At 44.9% G+C, this 27,934-nt stretch overlaps 1 protein-coding gene across 1 annotated transcript in view; it reads right to left on the reverse strand.

The window, feature by feature from the left end:
- Nucleotides 1–19,172, reverse strand: part of LOC117346137 (vomeronasal type-2 receptor 26-like) — a 33,781-nt gene extending 14,609 nt beyond the window's left edge. The window contains exons 1-2 of the mRNA XM_033915542.1: nucleotides 19,032–19,172; nucleotides 7,337–8,137 (exon numbers count right to left, since the gene is read on the reverse strand). Coding sequence (XP_033771433.1) covers nucleotides 7,337–8,137; nucleotides 19,032–19,172 — 942 coding nt within the window. The remainder of the gene's footprint in view (nucleotides 1–7,336; nucleotides 8,138–19,031) is intronic.
- Nucleotides 19,173–27,934: the final 8,762 nt, after the last annotated feature.

The raw sequence follows: 27,934 nt of genomic DNA on the forward strand, positions 1-27,934 counted from the left end.
AGGACATCTTGCTTGCCTTTTTTCATTTATAAAGTACATATATGGACACAGAGGGAAGATGAGTAGACATGGGGAAGAATAAGAACATAGAAGGAAGATGTTGGATACAAGGGAGGGCATAGCGATATAGTGGAGTGATACTGGACATGGGGAGGGAATAGGGACATAGAATTGTGATGATGAAGGCAGTGAGATGGGCATAGACTAGAAAGGGAAGTGTAGGAGACACCGAGAAGGTAAATGCTGAACATGTGGAAAAATAAATACACAGAGATGGAAGATAGATGGTGAGCATGGAGAAAGAAAAAATTTGAAATGGTCAGGAGACTCTGGAGAGTGAGTTAAGAGAAGTCAGATGAAAACTGAAACCAGAGACTAAGACTGACATGATTTGAAGAATAAAAATGATGAGACAACAAAAGGTAGAAAATATAATTTTATTTCCTATTTTGTGATTAGAATATATCAGATTTGAAATCTGGATCTTGTCAGAGCTGGTGTTAGACATAACTGGGGATCACAAAGCCCTCTACCAGGCTGAGCCTTCTTCAGCTTTCAGCAGGCTTAGGGCTCTCTCTGGCTGGGGGCAGTTGCCCTAGTTGCAGTCCCCTAACCCTATTCCTGCCATGTGTGATCATTGATTTGCACAACATAGGATAAAATGGATCTTTTGATTTCTTTGGTGTTTACTGCATGCAAGATGTGGCTTCTTGGGATTTTGGTTTAATTAACTGTATGTTTATCATTTTTGGTTATCTATTATGTATTTGGCATTTGTGTTCTGTGTGTTTAACCAAGGAATTCTGTCTTTTTATGGAAATTAAGAACAATTAAGCCATACTTTGATTTTTTTTCATTCATACTTTGATTTTTTTTCATTCTCAGTACATTGGATTACTGTAATATTTTCTATCTCTTGATTTCTAAGAAAAATGTAGAAAGACTTCAGATTATTCAAAATAATGCAGTATGGTTAATGTTTGGAGTGAAAAGATCAGATCACATATCACAGTATTATTATTACATTTTTGGACGTCTAGCAGTTTGTTTTTCAAAAGTAGCAGTTTTTATACTTCCAACTTTGGACGCTTTGCAGGAAATGCCCTACCATCCGATATCAGACTAGAAGAATCCATTAACAAATTCAAATGCAAACTGAAGACCTTTCTATTTAGGGGTGCCTTCCAAATAAAAAAAAAATGCCTTCAGTACACATGGCCTAACAGAGTAATACATAAGAACCACTTTTATGCAGCGATATCCCCCCCTATTGTTCTCTCCACCCCCTCTTACCTCCCTTTTAATTTATTTTATCTCAATATACTTTACTTCTCCTTAACAATGGACCCTTTTGTTACCATATATCTCTGTCTCTTTTGTCCTCGATATTTTAACTATGACATGCCCCTTTATAAAAAATTAAAATTTAGTATTGTAAACCATCTAACTAATCATTGATAGATGGCATATCAATGTATGAAATAAACTTAGAAATTTGGAAAATTGCCCTCTATGATACACATAAAGAACTGGATTCTATAACTGGTGCCTAAAAAAAAAAACATTGCTGAGGGTTATTCTTTAAATGCTGTTTATCATTGGTAAATTATCCTATCAAATTAGCTCCGTGGTCCAGAAATGTTTTCATCATTTATGTGTGATACATTCTCTCACCTAGCTGCTTGATTCTTCATTGCTAAACATCATTATCCATTTGTTAGTTATCTCATGTCTTCACTACAGCAATGCCCTATACCAGTGTTTCTCAAATCAGTCCTGGCATACCCCCTTGCCAGTCAGGTTATCAGGATATCCACAATGAATATGAATGAAATAAATTTGCATATAACAGAGGTACTGTATGCAAATCAAGTTTATGTATATTCATTGTGGATATCCTGAAAACCTGATTGGCAAGGGGGTCCTCCAGGACCGAGTTGAGAAACATTGCCCTATACAAAGGAAATACCAAGAAAGAAATTGTCCAGAATACTTCCATAAAAATCATATACAACGCAAGAAAGTTTGACCATGTCACCCCTCTACTGATTAATGCCCACTGGTTACCAATTGAACATCGAATGAATATACAAGATTATGCTTTTTGACCTTCAAAACTAGAGCCACTGGCCAGCCAAAATTTATTAATAGACTCTTACTTCCACATTCTTCTCGGCGTTCTCTCCGATCGTATAATCAAAACTTGCTCTCAATCCCTTCATGAAGACATATTAATACTGTGTGAACCAATATCTTTTCTGCAACTGTCCCTATGCTCTGGAAATCAGCTCTGAATCACTTAAGAGAGGTTACATCTTTAGACGCTTTCAAATCGAACTTAAAAACGTTCCTGTTCCCTGTGCCAGCTTTATAAGTTTGAGAGAATAAACTCGATACAATTGGGACACTATAATAAGCAATGAGATCTGGGGTCCATTGGCGAAGTATTGCAAGAATTGATCATTAGTATCACTCTTTGATTTCTGAATGAGTGGCATACACATCCAGGATGGGAGGGAGAGGGTGAAATGTATTTTATCTTATTATTATTTAAGAACATAAGAATTGCTGCTGCTGGGTCAGACCAGTGTCCATCAATGCCCACCGAGACTAGCCCTACCAGCGCCCATTCTTGTTCAGTAGGAACTTGTCTAACTTTGTCTTGAATCCCTGGAGGGTGTTTTCCCCTATAACAGCCTCCAGAAGAGTGTTCCAGCTTTCTACCACTCTCTGGGTGAAGAAGAAATTCCTTACGTTTGTACGGAATCTATCCCCTTTCAACTTTAGAGAGTGCCCTCTTGTTCTCCCTACCTTGAAAAGGGTGAACAACCTGTCCTTATCTACTAAGCCTATCCCCTTCAGTACCTTGAATGTTTCAATCATGTCCCTTCTCAATCTCCTCTGTTCGAGGGAGAAGAGGCCCTGTTTCTCTAATCTTTCGCTGTATGGCAGCTCCTCCAACTCCTGAACCATCTTAGTCGCTCTTCTCTGGAACCTTTCGAGTAGTACTGTGTCCTTCTTCATGTACGGCGACCAGTGCTGGACACAGTACTCCAGGTGAGGGCGCACCACAACCCGGTACAGCGGCATGATAACCTTCTCTGATCTGTTCGTGATCCCCTTCTTTATCATTCATAGCATTCTGTTTGTCCTTTTTGCCGCTGCTGCACATTGCGTTGGCGGCTTCAATCGACTTGGCGATCAGAACTCCCAAGTCCCTTTCCTGGGAGGTCTCTCCAAGTACTGCCCCGGACATCCTGTATTTGTGCATGAGATTTTGTTACGACATGCATCACTTTGCACTTATCCATGTTGAACCTCATCTGCCAATGTCGGATGCCCATTCCTCGAGCCTGATTATATCAAGCTGCAGATCTTCGCAATCCCACTGTGTCCTTCACCACTCTGATATAACTTTGTATCGTCCCGTGAATTTAATCACCTCGCTCATCGTACCTATGTCCAGATCGTTTATAAAGATGTTAAAGAGCACGGGTCGAAGCACCAAGCCCTGCGGCACCCCACTTGTGACACTCTTCCAGTCAAAGTATTTGTCCATTTACCCCCACTCTGTTTCCTAAGCTCCAGCCAGTTTTTTAATCCAACGTGAGTATTTCACCCTTGATTCCATGGCTCACAATTTTCCTAAGTTATCGTTCATGCGGAACCTTGTCGAACGCCTTCTGAAAATCCAGATATACAATGTCGACCGGATCGCCCTTGTCTGTCTGTTTACTCCCTCAAAGAAGTGCAGCAAGTTCGTCAAACATGATTTGCCTTTGCTAAAGCCGTGCTGACTGGTCCTCATCAGCCCGTGTCCGTCAGGGTGATCAATGATGTTGTCCTTTATCAGTGACTCTACCATCTTTCCCGGTACCGAGGTCAGGCTCACAGGTCTGTAGTTTCCAGGATCTCCCCTCAAACCTTTTTTGAAGATTGGCGTAACATTTGCCACCTTCCAGTCTTCTGGAATCTTTCCTGATTTTATTGACAGATTGGCTATTAGTTGAAGCAGTTCTGCTATGGTCCCCTTCAGTTCTTTGATGACCCTCGGATGGATGCCATCTGGTCCTGGGGATTTATCGCTCTTAAGCCTATCAATCTGCTTACACACCTCCTCTAGACTGACCGTCAATCCTGTCAGCTTTCCGTCTTTGTTTCCAGCATATAGCCTGATGGGTTCCGGTATGCTATGTACATTTTTCGTAAATACAGACGCAAACAATGTGTTCAGTTTGTCGGCAATTGCTTTGTCCTCTTTTAACGCTCCCTTTATTCCATGGTCATCCAATAGTCCCACTGCTTCCTTCGCGGGTCGTTTCCCCTTAATATAGCGAAAGAACGGCTTGAAGTTCTTCACCTCCTGAGCTATTTTTTCCTCATAGTCTCTTTTGGCCCCTTTTACCGCCTTATGGCACCTGTGTTGATGTTGTTTGTGCTTGTTCCAGTTTTTGTCCGTTTTTGATCTTTTCCATTCCTTGAATGAAGTTTTCTTGTCTCTGATCGTTTCCTTCACCTCTATGAAAGGTCACTTGGACACACAAAGTCAGAGGCGTGAAGAAAGTACAAGAATTTTATTCACAGCATGCATGCTGGACCCCTGAGCTCCAAGCTGGCTCAGAAGTGCCGAAACCAGGAAGTTACAGAGATATTTATTCATTTTTCTGGCTATACAACTGAATTCTAGAATAAGCTTTTCACGTGTTACTTTTCTTAACCCTCATTGGTTCTAAGCTCACACTAGCAGGTCACTAGCAGGACACTTATCTAACTCTTACAGTTAAATGTACAGAAGGGCAGGGTACATCATGGCTCAAACTCTTATCTATTTAGCTTACAATGTGGTAAGGTAGGGACATACATTTTAGGCAGATGAAGTCAATAGATTGTACACTTTCTTCAGCTATGTAGTCCAGAGCAATATTTTAAAAAACAGTTAACCATTTCATGACCCTACATCTACGCCGGTTCTTTGTTCTTTTTCTTCTTGGATCCCTTGTTGATACACGGTATATATAGATTTTGTGTCTCGGTAACTGTGTCCTTAAAAAGGGACCAAGCTTGCTCTAGCATTTTTACAGTGCTTATCCTCTTCTTAATCTTCTTCCCTACCATGAGTCTCATCCCTTCATAATTCCCTTTTCGGAAGTTCAGTGCCGTGGCTGTCATTTTGGACTGATGTTTCTCCCCTGTGTCCAGATCAAAGCGGATCATATTGTGATCGCTGCTTTCCAGCGTCCCTTTTACTTCTACATATTGTGCCAGTCCTCACAGGCCATTTAGAATTAAATCCAGAATTGCATTTCTTCTAGTATTTTCCTTGACAAGTTGTTCCAGGAAGCAATCGCCTAATGCTGTCGGAGGTGCCAAGGTTCCAATCTATTCCCAGATAGTTGAAGTCACCCATGATAACTGTGTTGCCTCCTTTGCAGTTGCTTTTATTCTTGTCTGTCATTTCTCCGTCAATTTCTTCGGATTGCCCTGGGGGTCGATAGTAGATGCCGATCTTCATTTCCAGGCCATTTGATTGCTATTAGTGCTGTCTATTTTATCACTTATTTATAATTGGTTGTACTTTGTATTGGTTGTTTAAAATGAATAAAGAATTGGAACGCCCCCAAACGTTCCTGATCAAAGATGCCTTTGAATTTTGATCGTCCTTTTAAGGATGTTTTACATGTATTTTAGACCTGCTCTTAAGCTGGTTTCTCTGCTTTCCCTGCCTTTCACTTTTTCCCATTTGTTCTTTTCTATCCAAATATTGTAATTCCTCCCCTTCCCCATTTGCACCAGTCAGTCATAGTTTGTATTATATGTTTCATGTTTATTTGTTGTAGTTTTTTATTTAATTTCTCTGTTTCCCTGTTATTTTAACTATGTATAACCGCCTTGAAGGCTGACTAGGCGGTATATAAAATGATTAATAAACTTGAAACCACTGCTAAATTTAGGTATGACCGTTTACTTCAACTGAAATGTGGTGCAAATACAGACACCTAAATTAATATTTCCTTCTAATTTACAGGAGGTTTCAGACATTTCCTTTGCCAACCTAATTGTATCTCCCATATTTGTTTTTTTATTGTAGTTCTACCTTTGACCCTTTTGTATCAGATTAGTCCTCGCCTGATCTAGAGAGTTGCACAGGGAAAGAAATCTGTCCCATCCCCATGAGAAATCCCCTCCATCCCCGCTTGTCCCTGTGACGATTCTCCTCTGACCCCACCTGTTCCCCCATAAGTTACCTGTTCCCATAGAAAGCAGCAATTACTTCTGACAGTTTTGATATTTTTTAAGTCTTAGTTTATTTAAACCAATAATAAAATACAATATAAACAAATAACAATGAACAGAAATAAGAGATGCATACATCACAAAAAAGAATTAGAATAGACATTAGGTCATGTGACTGTAGGGTTGACAATGGTTGCATAAGAAAAATATGCCAAAACAGAACTGGAAACCCCAAAATAAACTCAGCAAGTGCTTCATTGGTGGCATAATCATGAGAGGGGGCTGGGCCTCCGACTTTGAGCTTAGCCCAGCCTCAAAAGGAACATCTCCCCTGCTGCTGTACCTGGTGGGACATTTAGTTTTCCATCATCTTGGTCCCAGTTACTGCTTTTGTCTAACTTCTACTAATTCTCTTTCCAAGCCTTGGGAACCCCGGTTCCATCCCTATGAGAATCCGATGAGCCTGAGAGGGGGGAATCCCAGCGGGAGCATCGTAGACCTGGGGGGATCCCGCGGGATTCTCACAATCCACGTCCCCATGCAGACTTCTAGTCTGATCTTGTCCATGTTTTTAGTCTTTAATTTGTAATACATTGTTCCTGTTTTTATCATGTACATCGCTTAGAAATATTATAAGCAATATTATCAAATTTTAAATAAAGCTGAAACCTAAAACCTGAAGCATTTTGGATATGCATGTGAAATTTAGGCTCAGATTCCTCACCTAAATTTACAAATGGAGATTTTAATTAATGCAAATTAGCACCAATATTTGCTTGTATGAGGGGGAAAAATTCCATATTTTATTAGGTATGAAGAGGATGTGGCTATCTTGTGTATGATCCAGATCAAACATCCCAAACATTATCTAAGTACTGATTATCCTTGCATGGCTATGAGCTTCTCCTAGAAGCTTAAATTGCTTTCAATATTCTTGTTTGGTTGATTATAATTGTTGAGTGCATTAATCAAAATCATGGGGGGAAGAGGGTGTTTAATGGTGAAGGCTCACCCTTATACTTCTTTGAAAGCTAACCTCTCACTCTGTGTTACCACTCTTTACCTTTTGAATAAAGAATTAATCTACAAATACTAAAATTACCTTCCATGACATAGAGTAAAAAAAATTCTTATTTTCTCTAATCCATGTGGTGCCATTCCCTGAGTCAGACATGATCATGTCATGCAGTGCCTGTGCCACAGCATACACAGCATTGTACACACTATAGCTGTTTCCAAAATTTGTGTTGATACAGTGAGTGAAGGTATTGTTCTTATATATAAAGTTGCAGTCTCTTTTGATATTCTTTGGGCATCTGCTGTCACACAAGTACTCCCACCAATCTTTGCCAAAGATATCACTTGCCAGCCAGAAAGGTTTCACCTCACGGATAAATTTTAAAAAATTTGGTATTACATTCTTATATGGTACGAATATAAAGGTGTTGTTTTTCATTCTAGAGATAAGTAGTAATTCTCTCATCATTTCTGGTTCATTTATGGTGATATAAATAGTGCCAGTGGTTTTCTGTAAATGAAGATTCATTAAAAACTCTTGAAAAGATATAGAGTTTTTGTTAAGGTATATAATGTTCACAGTAGATGATTCATGAATTGATTTTATAATTTTATATAATTGTGACTTTGTGATAAGACTGTGGTGAGGAATGGTTTCATGGAATTTGATGCAACCACCATTCCATTCAATCACTTCTCTCAGGATCTGGGCAGCTTTCATACTGCTTTCATCATTGGTTGAAGTAATACTGACCCATTTCCAGCCAAAATACTTCAGTAGCTTGCCTATCGCAGCACAGAGATGGAACTCACTGGGGACAGTCCGGTAAAAATAAGGATACTGAACAGGGTGACTCATATAAAGGTTCTGTGAGTTGTAGCTGACCTGTCATGAAAATAATGAATACATCACCTTTTTTTTTGTTACTCTGAGAGAACAGTTTATATCACACAGGTCATAGGATCCAATAGCACATAGTTTGCAGAAAGTGCTTGTATCTCAGCTCCTGTTAGGCTCTCCTTTATAAAATTGCTTCCTCTTTGGGGAATTTTAGTCAATTACATGTAGACAGCCTCATGTTAGGCTGACCCTCTTCCTCCCACCCTACCCCACAAATTCATGGACAGTCCAAAGAGGGTGGTACAAAGCTCTATTTAATATTCCTTCAGGAGTGTCCCTGAATTCACAGAGATAACAAGGAAGAACCATCCCAAAGAGTGAGATTTATGACGCCAAGGAGTGAGATTGAAGGCTAAAGACTGAGGCCCTGATTCTATAAATGGCATCCCAATGGTAGGCAGTGGTAGGCATTCTACTGATGTCTAACCAGTCAATCTGGATGAACATTTTAGAAAAAAAGCTCCTGAGGCAGGATGTCTACATTGGCGGCACCTCCAGGAGCCTAGGGAGTCCTGCATGCTTACCTAATCTCACCTAAGTCTAGCCATGGGTGTGGTTTGCCCTGGAAGTAGCCTTAGGTGAACCTATAGTGGCCATAGCTGCAGCTGCCAGTCCCCCCTGAATGAACATGGCAGGAAGGTAGCCCAATCCCTCCTGCCCAAAACATCCCCTACCCACCCTGAATGAATACGGCAGAAGTGATGCCCAATCCATCCTGCTGAAACACCCCCCCACCCACCCCTGAAGATTGCCGGCAGGAGGGTGCTCAATCCTTCCTGCTGGAACACCCCCACCCCACCCCCCTTGAAGACTACCCAGCAGGAGGGTGCCCAATCCCTCCTGTCAGGATACCCCTCCCCGCCCCCTTGAAGATTGCAGCAGGAGAGATGCCCTATCCCTCCTTCCAGAAACCTCTCACCGTAGATATACCATGCCGGAGGGCCCACATGTGTACCCTCACATGCACCCTACAGTGCACCGGGAAAGGCCAAACGGCCAAACGGCCCATCTAGTCTGCCCATCCGCAGTAATCATTTTCTCTTTCTCTCTCCAAGAAATCCCATGTGCCTATCCCAGGCACTTTTGAATTCAGACACAGTCTCTGTCTCTACCACCTCTTCTGGGAGACTGTTTCACACATCTACCACCCTTTCTGTAAAATAGTATTTCCTTAGATTACTCCAGAGCCTATCACCTCTTAATTTGATCCTATGCCCTCTCATTCCAGAGTTTCCTTTCAAATGAAAGAGACTTGACTCATGTGCATTTACTGTACATTATGTAGGTATTTAAACATCTCTATCATATCTCCCCTCGCCCACCTTTCCTCCAAAGTATACATATCGAGATCTTTAAGTCTATCCCTACACACCTTATGATCAGGGCAGGATTAATTCTTCATGGACCCCTAGGCAGTAGCATACCTAGGGGGGATGGGGGGGAGGTCTGCCCCGGGTGTACGCCCCAAGGGGGTGCACAGGAGAGAGCTGAACGTAGACGGGGGACCCGCGGGTTAAATATAACTCGAGCCGTGAGGCTCATCTTCTGCTCCTACTACCCTGCCGCTCACATATAGCTGATCGAAAGTCTTCTCCGATGTCAGCGCTGACGTCAGAGGGAGGGCTTAAGCAAAGCCTGCCCTCCGACGTAAGCGCTGACGTTGGGGAAGACTTCCGGTCGGCTTTGTGTGTGCGGCAGGACAGGCAGGAAATAGAAGACAAGCTTCGAGGCTCGAGCTCCATCTTTCCTGAGAAAGTTGCTAAGATGGGCTGGGAGGCAAATGCGGAACACAAAAGGGGGGAGGGAGTGCGTTTTGGACACAAGGCATGAACTTGGGAGAGAGGAAGGGAGGGAAAGAGATGCTGAGGTGGGGAATGGAATGGGTTTTTGGACACAGAAGGCATGAACTTGAGAGAGAGAAAGAGATGCTGAGGTGGGGGAGGGAATGCGTTTTTAGACACAGAAGGCATGAACTTGGGAGAGAGAAAGGGAGGGAAAGAGATGTTGAGGTGGGGGAGGGAATGCGTTTTTGGACACAGAAGGTATGGACTTGGGAGAGAGGAAGGGAGGGAAAGAGATGCTGAGGTGGGTGAGGGAATGTGTTTTTGGACACAGGCATGGGCTTGGGAGAGAGGAAGGGAGGGAAAGAGATGGTTGTGTACACGGGGAATAGAAGAAAGGAGAATTTTTGGTTATAGGGATGGAGTGAGGTATAGACAGTGGCATACCAAGGTGGGGGTGAGGTGGGGTGGGCGTGGTTCACCATGGGTTTACGCCCCAAGGGGGTGCACAGCTGGCCACCCTCTAGTGTTCTCCCTAGGCTGGCAAATTGCGTCTCTTTAGCCACTTGAGTGCCACCGCCGCCATCGGAAACAGGCCAGTGCTGAGTTCTCCCTGCTTTTCCCTGTGGGGCCGACCAACTCTCGCCACACGCGTCAATTCTGACGTCGGAGAGGACATTCTGGGCCAGCCAATCGCTGCCTGGCAGGCCCAGAATGTCCTCTCTGAGGTTAGAATTGACGTCAGGTGGCGAGAGTTGGTCGGGCCCGCGGGGAAGAGAAGCAGGGCGAACTCAGCGCTGGCCTGTTCCCGATGGCGGCAGTGGCAGTCTATTCCCCAGTGTCAGTGGCAGCATTTTCCCAATGGTGGTGGCATAGGGGAGGGCAGGGAGAAAGAAAGAAAGGGGGGACAGGGAGCCAGAAAGAAAGAAAGGGGGCAGGGTGAAACAAAGAAAAATGGGGCATGGAGAGAGAGAGAAAGACAGACATACAGAACAAAAGAGGGCATGGAGAGAGAAAAGAAGAAGGGGGCAGAGTGAAACAAAGAAAGAAATGGCGCACGGAGAGAGAGAGAAAAACAGACATACAGAAAGAAAAGGGGTATGGAGAGAGAGAAAAAGAAAGAAGGGGCAGGGTGAAACAAAGAAAAAGTTTGGGAAGGGAATGAGGTCTGGAGGAGAGGAAGCATACAGGAGGCTGAAAGAAGGGAAGAAATATTGGATGCACAGTCAGAAGAATAAAGTGCAACCAGAGACTGATGAAATTACCAAAGGTAGGAAAAATGATTTTCTGTTTTGAGAATTTATATATGCTGTCTATATTTTGCACTATGGCCCCCTTTTACTAAACCGCAAAAGCGTTTTTTAGCGCAGGGAGCCTATGAGCGTCGAGAGCAGTGTGGGGCATTCAGCGCAACTCCCTGCACTAAAAACCACTATCGCAGTTTAGTAAAAAGGGAGGGAGAATATTTGTCTATTTTTGTATAGTTGTTACTGAGGTGACATTGCATAAAGTCATCTGCCTTGACCTCTTTGAAAACCCGCGGAATATAAATGATAATTAACATTTTCTCTGCGTACAGCGTGCTTTGTGTTTTTAAAATTTTATTGTTGGTAGATCATTTTGACTTGGCCACAAAAGTAAGGAGGAGGGAGGGAGGGGAGCTGCTGAAAGACATCTAGCAATCCTTGCAGGCTTGACTGTTCAGGGAATTATTTTTGTAAAATCATGTTTTGTTATGTGACTTGCATTATTTAGACTTTAATTTCTATGAATGAATAGAATGAAAATGATATAAAATTACTTGCTTGTTTTTTATGTGCGTGCGCTGAAGGAAAGTGGAGAGAGAGTGGGCTGAGGACGCTGAAGGGAAATGGGGAAGAGAGAGTGGGGAGAAGACGCTGATTTATAAATTGACAATTGTACAGAATATTATACTTTTTATACTTTAATATAAACAATTCAAGGCTTGCGTGGATGGAATCAGGTGGTTTGCGGGCATGGGGAACGAGTTTATTTGGATTAGTCCAATAAAATTGTATTTTTTTTATTTCTCATTATTTGTCTTATTTTTATTTGTTAATTTATAAAGTGGTGATTGTTATGTATCAGTTTTTTCAAATTTACATCTACTGTCTTTATATTTTGCACTGTATTAGAGGACATGTGTTACTGTTTTTGTGGTGTTGTATTGTATTCAGGGTCTGGTTTCTGGCGGTTCAGTTTAACTTTTGTGTACATATTTCTATATTTAGTTTGTGATTATTCCATATTGGGCAAGGGTGTATCTCTGTTCTGTGTGTATGAAAAGAACATAGTTTTCAGTTGGCATTGACTACAGGATCAATTGACTGTGCGGGATCTGGCTTGTTTAGTTTTACAATATATGTGTTGGTGTTCTAGTGCTCACTGCAGTGTTTAAGATGCTGCCTTTTCCTAGGTACACTCTTGTTGTGCGATATGTGGATTGTTACTAAAAATCATATTTTTCATATAGATGGGGGGGGGGGTATCAAAAAATGATGGGCCCCGGGTGCCACATACCCTAGGTACGCCACTGCCCCTAGGCATACAAGTACACTGGGCCCTCTATCCCCACCTAAATACTGCCCCCCACCCCTGCCCCATCCCGCCCTCATTTATTTACCTGTTTTCTGAAAGTTAGTAAAAAATGTATTAAAATTAGTCCAATAAAAGGACCACCATTTCTATATCTAACCATTTATCAAAACAACTACAATACTACTTTATCCTAAAGCAATAAAATAAAAAATGTAATTTTTTTCTATTTTTGTCATGTGGTTTCTGCTTTCCTCATCTTCTTGTCATTCTCTTTCTTCTATCCACTGTCTGCCCCTTCCATCCACTGTCTGTATCCACCTGCCATCTCTCCTCCTGCCCCCCCACTCTTTGGTCTGGCATCCATCATCTTTCCTCTATACCTCTCATGGTCTGGCATCTTTCTCCCTCCCTCCCCCTGTGGTTTTTAACATCACTCTCTTCTCATTTCCTCCACTCATATATGATATCTCTTACTCCTACCCCATGCTCTGGCATCTCATTTCCTCCACTCAGATCTGATAGTTCTTACTCCTTCCTTGTTCTCTGGTATCTCTCTCTCCTCTCTTTTCCCTTTCCTGTTCTTCTCTGGTCTTTCTTCTCTATTTTCTGCCTCCGTCTAAATTAAATTCTTTTTTACTATTCAGTTCTCAGTTTCCATCTTTTCACTGTCTACTCACAGCTTTCCTTCACCCCTCCACTATCTCACTAAATCTATCTTCTTTCCCCCATCCAGCATATGCCCCCTATCCAGCATATGGGAAAGCAGCAGCAGTGGTGAGGAGGCTAGGGCCCCTCACCTCCTCACTGCTGCTGTTTTCCCTTATGTGCCTGACGCTGACGGCACAAGTTCTCCCCACTTCCATCATCTTCCCCCTTCTGCAGTACCCACTTCCATCATCTGCCCTGTTCTTTCTCTCCACCCCAGGCAATTCCATTGTGTTATCCTGCCCCCTTTCCCCATCCAGCATATGCCCCCCATCCAGTATGTGGGAAAGCAGCAGCAGTGGTGAGGAATGGAGGTGAGTGCCCCTCACCTCCTCACCTCTGCTGCTGCTTTCCCATATGCGCCTGACATTGACAGCACAAGTTCTCCCCACTTATATCATCTGCCCCTTCTCTCTCTCTCTCTTTTCTGGGTTCGCCCCAAAGCTGCCCGGCTGACTGCCGGTGCCATTGTCTCGCTCTCTTTTCCGGCTCTACCCCAGGCCAGGGCCAGGCTCATCTCCCTCCCCTTCGCACGGGTCAGTTACCACTCACCTTTCTGATTTTTTTTTCAAATGGTGATGTGCCCCCCTGAAAAATCAGCATCAGGTCTCCCCTGCATGGGCTGCAACTGTCAATTCTGTTGCAAGCGGTGCTGCTGCTTGGCCAAAGCTGTCCTCTGATGCAAACCGCCCAGGCGGAAACCGGAAGCTACATCAGAGGGGAAGCTTTGGGATGAGCACTGCTTATAACTGAACGGTTGCTGCTGATGTTGGGGGAGAGCCCCGATGCCGATCTTTCCTGGGGGTCCTTCGCTGTTTGAAAAAAAAGCTGAGTCATCTTGTCACTTGTTTCTTCAGGGGGCCCCCCTGGCAAGTTTGGACCCTAGGCACGTGCCTACTGGGCCTACCCGTTAATCCAGCCCTGCTTAGGATGAAGACCACACACCATTTTAGTAGCCTTCCTCTAGACCGATTCCATCCTTTTTATATCTTTTTGAAGGTGCAGCCTCCAGATTTGTACATAATATTCTAAATGAGGTCTCATCAAAGTCTTATACAGGGGCTTCAATACCTCCTTTTTCCTACTGGCTATATCTCTGCCTATAGACACCACAATCCAGGTGAAAGGATTGGTTTTCCCACTCGAACAAACATTAAAAATACTAGGAGTCACGCTTGACAAACATCTATCCCTAGAAAATCACACAGACCTCACTGTCAAGAAAGGCCTTTCAGCACTCTGGAAACTCCGTACCATAAAGAAATACTTCGATGACACTGCATTTCGACTATTAGTTCAATCCTCTATCCTCAGCATACTGGATTATTGCAATATCATTTACCTAAGCTCCACAAAGAAAATCACTAGAAGACTAAAACTGATTCAAAACACAGCTGTCCGCCTAATTTTCGGCCCGAACAAATGGGAACACATCTCCCCCTTCTACCACCAACTGCACTGGCTACCCTTCGAATCCCGAGTCCTCTTCAAGTTCGCCTGCATCTGTTACAAGACAGTATTTGGTCTCTCACCAAAATACCTCTCCCCACATTTCAACATGTATTGCACCAACAAGAAATCCCGCAGAATCCAGTTGTTTACCTTCCCCTCCATAAAATCATGCCAGCTCAAAAGATTCATCGACAAAACCTTCGCCTTCCAGGCGGCCAAGCTGAACCCTTGGCTAGCCCAAATGATGCTAGAGGCCCCGACCTACCTAGACTTCAGAAAACTTCTCAAAACACACCTCTTCCGCGAACAAGACCCTTAATCCTCACTCCCCGCATACACTCCAACCCCCCCACCCCCACCTTCCTCTCCCCCCCCCTCCTCTGGTTTCCCACACCCTCCATTTTATCTTCTCACCCAACTATGATAAACCTGTGCTAAAACTACTTTGCTTCCTTCCACGCTACCTGCAATTCCGACAAAATTTTTGTAAATCCGGGTTCAGACCGGATCCTAATGTAATGGATGTAAACCGCCTAGAACTCTTTGGGTATGGCGGGATATAAGAACATAATAATAATAATAATAATAATAATATACAACCTAGCATCCTTCTAGCTTTCGCCGTCCCCTTTTCAAGCAGTTTGGCCAGCTAAAGATCATCACATACAATCACACCCAAGTCATGCTCTTCTGTCTTGCACTGTACTATTTCCTTGGGTTTTTGCAGCCCAAATGCATTACCTTGCATTTCTTATCAAGGTATGGGTGAGGCTCGAGGGTGATGGTGAGAGTCATCCAGTGGCAGGAGGGAGTGAACATCCCTCCTGCAATTTTTTTTTTTTTTTTTTTTGGGGGGGGGTTCAGAGGGATGATGGCTCAGGGTTACCTTGTGCAGGGGTAGCATGACATGGGGGTATTCTGCATGGCAGGCGGGAGTGGGCATTCATCTTGCTTATTTTTTTGAGGAAGGATAGGGAATTGCTTCGGGGAGGGGATGTTTGCATGGGGTATTCGGCCAGGCAGGAGGGAGTAGGCATCCCTCCTGTCATATTCAGTGCAGGGGGAAGGGGTTGCGGTGACAGTTCATGGGAGGTTGTTGGGGAGGATATTTTTCCTTTTTTTTAAATAATGCAGATTGTGCATGTGTCACACATGTACAATAGCTGTGCCAATAAAAAGAAGCCCTAATAGCAGTGTCAGGAGGCTGCTTCCTCTGTCACTGCTGTTAGAGCTCTGCCCGTGTGTCAATTGTTCATTAAGCAATTGATCTGTCAGGTTTGTATGCAAATGATGTGCACCTCTATGCAAATCATTTGCATGCAAACTTGGTAGAACATCGATCGCTTATCCAAAATTGGTCAGAGAATCTGCCAACAGTGATCCAATCAGTATTACTAATTATCTTTAGTGCATACAGGACAAAGTGGGGGAGCAGTATGAGTTGGCAGGAAGGTGGGCTCAGATTTGTTCCTACTGGTTGCCTCACTTGATTTACTTTTTAAGGTTTATTTCTCTTGAAAACAGATTATTGCACTGGTAGATTATGTTAATGCGAGCAAGTGCAAAGGGATGCATGTGGGAAATAACTATTGCCCCAGGTGCATTAGATAGATTGTGAGCCTGCTGGGACAGACAGAGAAAAATGACTGAGTATCTGAATAGGAAATTAAATAAATAGGGCACTTCAGGCTGGAAAAGAGACAGCTGAGGGGAGATATGATTGAAGTCTACCTATTCCTGTGTGGTGTAGAACAGGTAGAAGTGGATCAATTTTTTACACCATCATAAATTAGAAAAAAAAATAGGGAACACTGAATGAGTTTAAAGGGAGATAGTTTTAAAACCATTAGAAGGAAATATTTTTCACTCAAAGAATACCGTATTTTCACGTAGATAACGCGCACCCGTGTAAAACGCGCACACAGGTATAGCTGCCCGACTCTCCTTTCGCCCGCCCCGACTCTCCTCTGGCCACCCCGACTCTCCTTTCGCCCGCCCCGACTCTCCTCTCCCCCTTGAAGTCCTGTCCCCACCCTGAAAGCCTGATGCCCCCCTGACGTCCAATTCACCCCCCCCCCCCGCAGGACCGCTCGCACCCCCACCCCGAAGGACCGCTCGCAAGCACTCGTACCCCCACCCCAAAGGACCACTCGCACGCACTCCCACCCGCACCCACACCCCCACCCTGAAGGACCGCTCGCACCCCCACAGCCTCCCGACCCCCCATCATGTAGAAGCTCCTACCGGTGTCCTGCTGCTTCTTCTTGGTGGTCCCGACTCCCCGACATGATCGGGGCAAGAGGGAGCTCAAGCCCTCTTGCCCCAGCCAACCGCGGCACCCCCGACACGATCGGGGCAAGAGGGAGCTCAAGCCCTCTTGCCCCAGCCAACCGCGGCACCCCCGACACGATTGGGGCAAAAGGGAGCTCAAGCCCTCTTGCCCCCCGACTCCCCGACACGATCGGGGCAAAAGGGAGCCCAAGCCCTCTTGCCCCCCCGACTCCCCGACAATATCGGGCCAGGAGGGAGCCCAAGTCCTCCTGGCCCTGGTGACCCCCACCGCTAGTTGTTTGGGCCAGGAGGGAGCCCAAACCCTCCTGGCCACGGCGACCCCCTACCCCCACCCCTCCTGGGGGCGGGGCCTTGGGCACATGGTTGGGTTGGGCCCATGTGCCTCAGGCCCAGCCCCCAGGTGGGACCTAAGGCTCCCGGGCCTATTCTGATTGGCCCAGGCGCCTTAGGCCCCACCAGTAGGTGGAGCTTTGGGACGGATGAGCCAATCCGGCCTCATTCCGTCGTTGGCTGCCTGCCGGACAGGCGAGTTTGACTCCCGTCTGTCCGGCCAACTACACAAAGGTACGGGGAAGGGGGATGTGGGTGTCGTGTGGGTCGGCCAGGGGGGTCGTGGGTCGGCTTGGGGGGCGGCGGTCGTTGGGGGGAGGGGGGTTTGCATTGAGGGCAGGAGGGCCAGGGATCCCTCCTGCCCGTAATGTAGTGCGGGGTGGGGCTAGGGGGTCGCAGTGGCCAGGAGGGTTTGGGCTCCCTCCTGGCCCGAACAACTAGCGGGGGGGGGGGGGGTCACCAGGGCCAGGAGGACTTGGGCTCCCTCCTGGCCCGATATTGTCGGGGAGTCGGGGGGCAAGAGGGCTTGGGCTCCCTTTTGCCCCGATCGTGTCGGGGAGTCGGGGGGCAAGAGGGCTTGAGCTCCCTTTTGCCCCAATCGTGTCGGGGGTGCCGCGGTTGGCTGGGGCAAGAGGGCTTGAGCTCCCTCTTGCCCCGATCGTGTCGGGGGTGCCGCGGTTGGCTGGGGCAAGAGGGCTTGAGCTCCCTCTTGCCCCGATCATGTCGGGGAGTCGCCAGGGCCAGGAGGACTTGGGCTCCCTCCTGGCCCGATATTGTCGGGGAGTTGGGGAGTCGGCGGGGCAAGAGGGCTTGTGCTCCCTTTTGCCCCGATCGTGTCGGGGGTGCCGCGGTTGGCTGGGGCAAGAGGGCTTGAGCTCCCTCTTGCCCCGATCGTGTCGGGTGTCGGGACCGCCAAGAGGAAGCAGCAGGACACCGGTAGAAGCTTCTACATGATGGGGGGGTCGGGATGCTGTGGGGGTGCGAGCGGTCCTTCAGGGTGGGGGTGCGGGTGCGTGTGGGAGTGTGTGCGAGCGGTCCTTCGGGGTGGGGGTGCGGGTGCGTGCGAGCGGTCCTTCGGGGTGGGGGTGCGAGCGGTCCTGCGGGGGGTGAATCGGACGTCGGGGGGAACTATGTAAAAAAATTTTTGTACAACGCGCTCACGCATATAACGCGCAAGGGTATGCGCGGTACGTAAAAACCACGTATAACACGTGCGTTATATGCGAGAAAATACAGTATATACTCTCTGGAGTGCATTGCTAGAGCAAATGGTAAGAGCAGTTAACATAGCTGGTTTTAAGATGGGGTTGGACAATTTACTAGAGGAAATGTTCCATAGCCTGCTGCCCCTCAATATCTCTCTCTCCTTATTCACCTCCCAGAGAGCTCCATTCCTCAGAAAAGTCATTCTTAGTGTTACCCTTCTCCTCCACTGCCAATTCCAGATTTTGTTTCTTTCATCTAGCTGCCCCCTATGGTCAAGCCCCTTCCCTTGTTTAAAAGCAGACTGAAAACCCACCTTTTTGACATAGCCTTTAATCCTTAACCCTACTCTTCTGCCCTCCAACCCAGCCAGCTGATTAACCATTCCCCTTAACTGTTTGTCTGTCTTGGCTATTTAGATTGTAAGCTCTTTTGAGCAGGGACTGTTTTTTTATTCTTTGTGACTCTGTACAGTGCTCTGTACATCTGGTACTGCTATAGAAATAATAGTAGTAGTAAGGGGTAGAATGTAAAGAAATATTAAGAATCTCTCTGACCTGTGGGTAGCGATATATCTGGAACATGTTGTAGAATATATATGATTCCTCATCTGTAAAGCCTTCAATAAGAGCAGCCACTGAGCGAGATGAATCGCATTTGAAATTTAATATCGTTTGCTGTCCTGACAATATATACATGGCTGATTCAATTATATGCATTGAATACCCTAACGAATCTTCAATATGGAGCCCAAGTGTGATGTTGGGTAAGAGTTCTGAGCTGTTGTTAATTTCCTCCACCGCAAAAACAAAGGCCAATAAGTTATAGGTACTTTGTGGAACATGACTGTAATGACATTAAGATAATAATTTCATAACTGGCCACCTTGAAAGATTTGCAAAAATGCATATATTTATGCTTATTTATTTTTTTAAATAGAATATCAGATTATCATAAGAAACTATTGACCCTTTTACCATGCCGAATGAAAAAGAAATCTACAGTAGCCCCGATGCAGGTCTTTGTGATGTGCTGAGGCCACTTTTACTGCTGCCAGGAAAAGGCAGCTTTTTCTGTTTTTCTGATAAATGTCATGAGCTAAGTTCCCCACTAAAGCAAAGCCATTAGATTGTGAGTCCTTCTAGCACCTCTTGTATCTAATGCAGGCTCACATGCTAATCCTGAACTAATCAGTGAACAATGCATAAGTGCTGATGGATTAGCATAGCTGTGCCCAACCTCTGCCCCCCCAAAAAAACACAAGTCACAAGTATATTATGTTATATTATAGGTGAGAGTAAACAATGGAGTGCTGTAGGGATCTGTACTGAGACCGGTGCTATTTAACTTATTTATAAATGATCTGGAAATTGGAATAATGAATGAGGTGACTAAAATTTCAGATGACACTAAACTATTCAAAATTGTTAAAATGCACGCGGATTGTGAAAAATTGCAGGCAGACCTTAGGAACTTGGAAGACTGGGAGTCCAAGTGGCAGATGAAATTTAATAATAATAATAATAATAATAACTTTATTCTTCTATACCGCCACAATCTTGAGACTTGTAGGCGGTTTACATTTAAGAGAGCTGGACATTCAGCGATTTACAATATGTAGAAGGAGTACAGAGTACAGAGACTATTAGAAATCAAAGTTACAAAATATAATGTTTGCTGAGAATTTCAGATCGGACCTGTAAGGAAAAGTCGCAGCTTTCCTGGATAAAAGGAAAAAATTACAATATACAGTTTGTTAAGAGATCCAGAAACAGCGAGAAATGGGATTTCAGAGGGCATTGTGAAAATAAACAGTGTATTTGGTGAGGTTCTGCTTAGGTGATGTATTTGTCGAATAGGGTAGTTTTTATAAGTTTTCTAAAGGCAATGTATGTCAGTTCGGCTTTATTAATGTAACTGTCTAGCCAATGTTGTTGTTTATTTGCTTGGTGCATGAAAGTTCTGTCTGGACAATTGCAAAGAGATGCACATTGGGAAGAATAAGAATATCCTAAATCACAGTTACCAGATGTTAGGGTCCACCTTGGGGGTTAGTACCCAAGAAAGGGATCTGGGTGTCATTGTAGACCAGCGGTCTCAAACACGCGGCCTGCAGGCTGCATGCGGCCCCCCAGGTACTATTTTGCGGCCCGCAATCTGTCCTTGCCTAAAGCAGGGGTCTCCAATCTGCTTCCCTTCCCACTGCCCTCCCCCAAGCCACTGCATTCGGGGAACAGGCCCAAGGTCTTACCTCTCCCTGTTTATCTTCCCCGGCTCGGAGCCGACCAATTCTCGTGACCCGACGTCAATTCTAACGTCGGGGAGAAAGTTCCTGGCCAGCCAATTGCTGCCTGGCTGGCCCTGAAGTTCCTCCCTGACGTTAGAATTGACGTCAGGTGGTGAGAATTGGTTAGCCCCGTGCTGGGGAAGATAAGCAGGGAGAGTTAAGACCTCGGCGCTGGCCTGTTCCCCGATTGCAGCGGTGGCGTCCTGTTCCCCAATGGTGGTGGCTTGGGGGAGGGCAGAGAGAAGTAAAGAAAGAAAGGGGAGACAGGGAGACAGAAAGAAAGAAGGGAGACGGGACACAGACAGAAAGGGGCATGGAGAGAGAAAGACTGAAAGAAAGGGGCACGGAGAGAGAGAGAAAGAAAGAAGGGGGCAGGGTGAAAAAAATAAAAAGTTGGGGGAGGGAAGGAGACAGATGCCAGATCAGGGGAAGTAAGGAAGGAGGGAGGGAGAGAAAGGAAAGAAAGAGATGTCAGATCATGGAAATAGGGACAGAAGAAGAGAGAGATAGAAGGGAAGGTAAGACATGGAAATGTAGATTTTGAAAAGAAAGCAGAAAAATTGAATATTAAGTTAATGCCAAAGATGGATGCAAGGCAGAAAGTGAAGACGGAGAGAAAACCAGTCAAAGGACAAGAAGACCCTGGAAACATAATTAAATGCACAGAAAAATAAAGTCACCAGATAACAAAGGTAGGGAAAATGATTTTATTTTCAATATAGTGATTGAAATGTGTCAGTTTTGAGAAAGGAAAGATATTAAACTTTAAATGTGAGGGCTGCAGAAAAAATAGTTAATGACAATTTTGCATAAGGTAAAACTCTTTATAGTTTATAAATCTTTCCTTTAACTGTTAAAGGAAAGATTTATAAATTATAAAGAGTTTTACCTCATGCAAAGTTGTCATTTCTTTAATAAGACATTAACTATTTTTTCTGCGGCCCTCCAAGTACCTACAAATCCAAAATGTGGCCCCACTAAGGGTTTGAGTTTGAGACCACTGTTGTAGACAATACAATGAAACCTTCTGCCTATGTGTGGCGGTGGGCCATAAAGCAAACAAGACTGAATACATTTTTTGCTTCAGTCTTTATGGAAGAATATGTAAGCAATCTACCAGAACCAGAAATGGTTTTCAAGGGTGAAAGAAATCTCCATGAATCTGGAAGATGTACTAAACCAAATCAAAAAGTTGGTGGTATACACCGGTGGTATACATCCCAGGGTACTAAAGGAACTCAAACATGAAATTACAGACCTGCTGTTAGTGATCTGTAACCTGTCGCTAAAATCATCTGTAGTACCTGAAGATTGGAGGGTGGCCAATATTAAGCCAATTTTTAAATAGTGTTCCAGGGGAGATCTGGGGAATAACAGACTTAAGTACTGGACAAAATGGTGGAAACAATTATAAAAAATAAAATGGGGGGGGGGGTGGTGGTGGTCACGTTATGCTCTAGAACAAGAAGGACATGTGCTGCCAGGCTCCGTGGCTGTGGGAGAGAAAATCAGCTAATAATTGGTATCATTAACTGACTTAAGAACATATGAACATAAGAATTGTCACTGCTGGGTCAGACCAGTGGTCCATCATGTCCAGCAGTCTGCTCCCACAGCAGTTCTTAGGTCAAAGACCATTGCCATAACAGACTAGCCTTACCTGTGTACGTTCCGGTTCAGCAGGAACTTGTCTAACTTTGTCTTGAATCCCTGGAGGGTGTTTTCCCCAATAACAGCCTCTGGAAGAGCATTCCAGTTTTCCACCACTCTCTGGGTGGTAAGAACTTCCTTACATTTGTACAGAATCTATCCCCTTTTAACTTTAGAGAGTGCCCTCTTGTTCTCTCTACCTTGGAGAGGGTGAACAAACTTTCTCTATCTACTAAGTCTATTCCCTTCATTATCTTGAATGTTTCGACCAGGTCCCCTCAGTCTCCTCTTTTCAAGGGAGAAGAGGTCTAGTTTCTCTAACTTCTCACTGTACGGCAACTCCTCCAGCACTGGAACGCTGCGCCTTACCATGTTTTTTTTAAATTCCTGGGGACCTGGTATGCCGGCAAAAACACAGAAAACAATCCAGAGTAAACCTTCCCCGCAGCGCTCCAAGATGATAATGGTGATGGTGCCTGACCCTACGATAGCAGGGGAATGGGCGCAAGAAATTTTGCATCTGGTTACTACTGCTCTGGAGGACAGGTTGCACAAATTGCAATCGGCAGTTGATGGCATCCATGAAAAATTTGAAGCCCACTCCCAACGCCTGATGGAGGTGGATCGCCACCTGTCTGACCATGAAGACAAGGCCCAAAGTGACCGGTAGCAGGTGGACAGCTTGAGAGCTCATGTGACAATACTAAAACATCGTATGGAGGAGAGTGAGAATTGGCAGCAGTGGAATAATTTTCGGGGGTGGGACACCTGGAGTCTGTTTCCGATCTGTATGCCTTCTTCACTTGTGGCTGCTGAAGCACTTGGGATTGCAGGTCTTGGATTTCACCCATGTTTGTGAGCAGGCGCACAGGGTCAGCACTAACCATAGGAGCAGGCCAGATTGTAGGTAGCTATTGCCCACTATACCAATTGGCACGAGAAGGAGGCGATCCTGTGGGCTTATCGGCAGGCTGCATCTCTGGAATTTGAAGGCCAGAAACTCCTGCTCTTCAATGACTACTCCATCCAGGTGGCTACACAGCGACAAGCCATGGCCCAGATTTGCACCACCCTATATAAAAAAGGGGTGCATTTTGCTCTGATGTACCCGGCAAGCCTCCGAGTTTGGCAGGAGGGCCGGGTGCACACTTTGGTGGATAAAGCCTCAGCACAGCGTTTTCTGGACTTGCTGAACATCCCTGACAGGGGCCCCAAGGCAGAGGGGGGAATTGAGGCTTAGGGTGTGGAGTGTTCCCAGACTGTCATAGATCACCTAAAAGGACCTTTCTATGGCCATACCCGGAGGTGCCTTCCTGGACATAGAGTGCTTGGACAGTGCTCGCCAGCCAGGGACTCTTTTCCTAGTGGTCCTATGGGTACAGATTTTGTCCTGAGGTGGCTGCTCTGACCTCTGGATTCTCCTCCTTAAGGTTTTTGTTCTGCAATGTTGAGGGGGGATTTTATGGATGTTTTGTTCAGGATACTACTGTAGAAGATCAGGCCGTGGGGGAGGGAACCCTCATAGGAGCTGTATGTTATACTACTTGTTGCTTCTGTTTTGCCTGGGTTAATACTTTCTTAGGTTTTGGGTTTTAGAACACTCTGAGGGACAAAGTCTTGGAGGGAGAGGGAGGTGGGGGAGTGGGGAGTGTGTGGGGGTGAGGATGAGGGTGGAAGGCATGGCATGTGTGGGTTGTCTGGTATGCATGGGGAAATGGCTGGGGTGTGTGGTGTGTGTGGATCCCTGTCTGTCCCAGGGGGGTGCGGAACATGGTCCTATGACATTAGGCTGGAGCTATGTGGGACTTGGCGGTTGTTTGGTGTGGTTGGAGAATGGGGAGTCTGCGGGGGAACCAGGCTGGGGGTTCTTCTGCTGGGATACTCTAATTAAATTTTTGTACATTAATATCTTTGTCTCTCTCTTGGATACTTGTTAAGTTACATGTAGCGTCCTGGAATGTGGATGGGATACATTCACCTATAAAGCATAAAAAATTCTTGGCTGGTTTAAGAAAGAGAAGATTGATATAGCATTTCTTCAAGAAACACATCTCTCTGTTTCTGAGCACCAAAAACTTTGCAGAGAATGGGTGGACGATGTGTGCTTCTCTGCTTTTAATAGTAGACAATGTGGGGTGGCAATATTAATTCATAAACAATTGCCTTTGCATGTTCATAAAATTTTGACTGACTCGGCGGGTCGCTATGTCCAGATCCTTGGAGAGTTATGGGGTCAAAAATGGATGTTCTGCAACATTTACGCCCCTAATGTATATAGCCATTGGTTCTTTTCAGCGCTGCTGTCCAAACTATCCATGTATCCCGATTACCAGCCAATAGTGCGTGTGTGTGTGTGGGGGGGGGGGGTTTCAATATCACTATGGACCCTGCCCTGGATTATAATCCTGCAAGGAAATGTCCGGGAGACCAGGGAGCTAAGGGGGTTAACTTTTTGATGAATCAGATGGCGTTGGTGGATATCTGGAGGTTATTGCACCCCACAGAGCGCACGTACACCTTTTACTCACACCCTCATAATGTATATGCCTGCTTGGATTACTTGTTGATCTCACCCTCTCTGCTTTCTAGAGTGGGTGAAGTTGATATTCAGGAAACCCCACTATCCGATCATTCCTCGCTGGTTTTGGAGGTGCAGATAACTGCAGATTCTAAGGAACGGTGTTGGAGGTTTCCTAGCCATCTTTACCATGATTTGGGGTTTAAACGTTACTTGTGGGAGAAGTGGCTGGAATACTGTCACTATAATCTTACTCCGGATGTGGACTCAGTAGTGTTCTGGGAGGTGTCCAAGGTGGTGTTGCGCAGTTTCATCATTGAATACGTGGCTAAACGGAGAAAGGTGCAAGAGGCGGAACTGTTGACCCTCTCTAGGGAATTTCAGATGTTAAGAAAAGCACACGTGGCTGTGCTCTGCGTAGATGATAAGGCCCGGTTGAAAGACCTCCGCTCTCGCATAGATGCTATTCTCACTGAGAGGGCCTCTAAGGACCTTTATTTTCAAAGATATAAGCTTTATCAATGGGGGGGAAGACGGGAAGGCTACTACCCACCTTGTGAGGCTTTATCAGATAAACCAGGTTATATTGTCTATTAAAGATACAATGGGACTTCACTACACTCAAGAAGGGCTGATCCAATAACAGTTTGTTTGCTTTTATGAAGATCTTTATTCTAAGCATGATTTCCAGGATGACAACAGGGATGCATTTTTTTTTTTGTGACATTGTTCTTCCCGCAGTGATGGCTGATCAGCTAGAGGTATTGAACGCTTCCATTTCTCCTCTGGAGATTCAGGCAGGTATGGCCCGGATTATTACAAAATCTTGTCTGATTTGATTTCTCCTACAATGGAGGTGGCATATAATGCCCTCGACTCTGAGAGGGGGCTTGTGATCTCTAATATGGCCCATGTGTCTTATTTCCAAAGCCTGGGAAGGATCCGCAGCAGGTGCGGTCTTATTGCCCTATATCTTTGCTCAATCAGGACGCTAAGCTTCTTGCTGCAATCCTCGCCAAGCGGTTGAATGCTTTCTTACTGATGTTGATTCATGATAACCAGGCGGGATTTGTTCTCGTTAGTTACGCTTCAATGAATCTCACTAAGGCCATGATGGCATTGCATTCCCAATGGTGGGTGGGGGGTATAGCAGTGATAGTGGGGTTGGACATGGAAAAGGCTTTTGACAGCATATCTTTTGGGTTTTGCGTAAGTATGGGATCACAGGACAACTGCATGGTTGAATTGGTAGCCTATACCTCAGGCCGCAGGCCCGCTTGTTGGTAAATGGACAGCTCACAGCTCCTTTCTGCTTGGGCAGGGGAATTAGACAGGGCTGTCCTCTGTCTCCTGTCCTTTTTACGCTGGCTCTCGAACCCTTGGTGATCACAATTTGGCAGGATCTGAGGCTACACGGCATTCTGATAAGTGATAGAGAGAGCCTTATTAATCTCTTTGCTGATGATATTCTGCTATATTTGGAATGGTCCCATGTGGATCTGGATACAACTCTGGGGTTGGTCATAGATTTTGGTAATATATTCGGGTTACAGGTGAATTGCGCTAAGTCGGAGCTCTTACTTTTAAACTCAGTGGGCCTGGAACCTTGGCAGAGTAAGCTCAGTATTCCCCCGGTTCAGAAACCGATGCGATACATGGGAGTTTACTTGAGTCAACAAAATCCAAAAAAACACCCAAATGATTAGCACATAAAGAGTACTAATTTTAAATTTAGGAGATGGGCCTCAGAGACCAATGTTCAGGCTGCTGATATTTTTGCAGGTCAATATTTCAATCATCAGCCCAAACTACGAAGAATGAATATTTTTAAATAATTTCTTAAATAGTTTAAATATTTGTGAAAACTTCTATTTATTAACCTTCATAAATAACTTAATTTGTATATCTTCATAAGCATATATTTGATTTCAACTATGCTTATAGCTAGACACCAAACACCAGGCACTAGACACCAGACACTAGACACCAAACAACAGATACCAAAACATTGCTGCACATAAACAACCTCAGTTACCCTATCCAATCTACTATGAAGGTACTAGGTGTAATACTAAACCAGGACCTAACCATGAAAAACCAGGTGGACTCTTTGGTCAGAAAAAGTTTTTTTTACTCTCTGGAAGCTTCGATCCATTAGAGCATATTTCGATGCTTCATCATTCAGAATTCTGGTACAGTCGCTTATACTGAGCCAACTTGACTATTGTAATATAGCCTACCTGGAAATTTCCCATAAGAACCTCTAACGATTACAATTAGTGCAAAATACGGCGATCAGGCTGATTCTGGGTCTGAAGAAGTTCAACCATATAACCCCTTCCTACCGACTCCTGCATTGGCTGCCGATGGAGGCACGTGTGAAGTTCAAATTCGGATGTTACTGCTTCAAGGTACTTTTCGGCCTAGCCCTCAGATATATAACTGACCTTTACTCTTTCTCAACCAATCAACTTAAGAGAAGCTCAAACTTGAATTTTGTTTCTCCACCGGTTAAAGGATGTAAATTTAAAAAACACCATCAACATCTCTTCTCTTATCAGGCAGCACTATGGGGTAAAGACCTGAAACAATTACTCATGCTTGCGAATACTTATGGGGAATTTAGGAAACACCTAAAAACATATTTGTTCTTAAAGTACTTAGGCAGCTACACTGAACAATCCCTCCCCACAATAACTGACCGCTAAATCTTAACTCTGTTAGTACTACTCAATCTGTAAGAACATAAGAACTGCCGCTGCTAGGTAGGACCAGCGGTCCTTCATGCCCAGCAGTCCGCACATATGGCAGCCCCCAGGTCAAAGACCAGTACCCTAACTGAGACTAGCCCTACCAGCGCACTTCTTGTTAAGCAGGATCCTGTCCAACCCTTTCTTGAATCCCTGGAGAGTGTTTTCCCCCACAACAGACTCTGGAAGAGCGTTCCAGTTTTCCACCACTCTCTGGGTGAAGAAGAACTTCCTTACGTTTGTCCGGAATCTATT

The sequence above is a fragment of the Geotrypetes seraphini genome, chromosome 12 (assembly GCF_902459505.1).
Source record: "Geotrypetes seraphini chromosome 12, aGeoSer1.1, whole genome shotgun sequence".
NCBI lineage: Eukaryota > Metazoa > Chordata > Amphibia > Gymnophiona > Dermophiidae > Geotrypetes > Geotrypetes seraphini.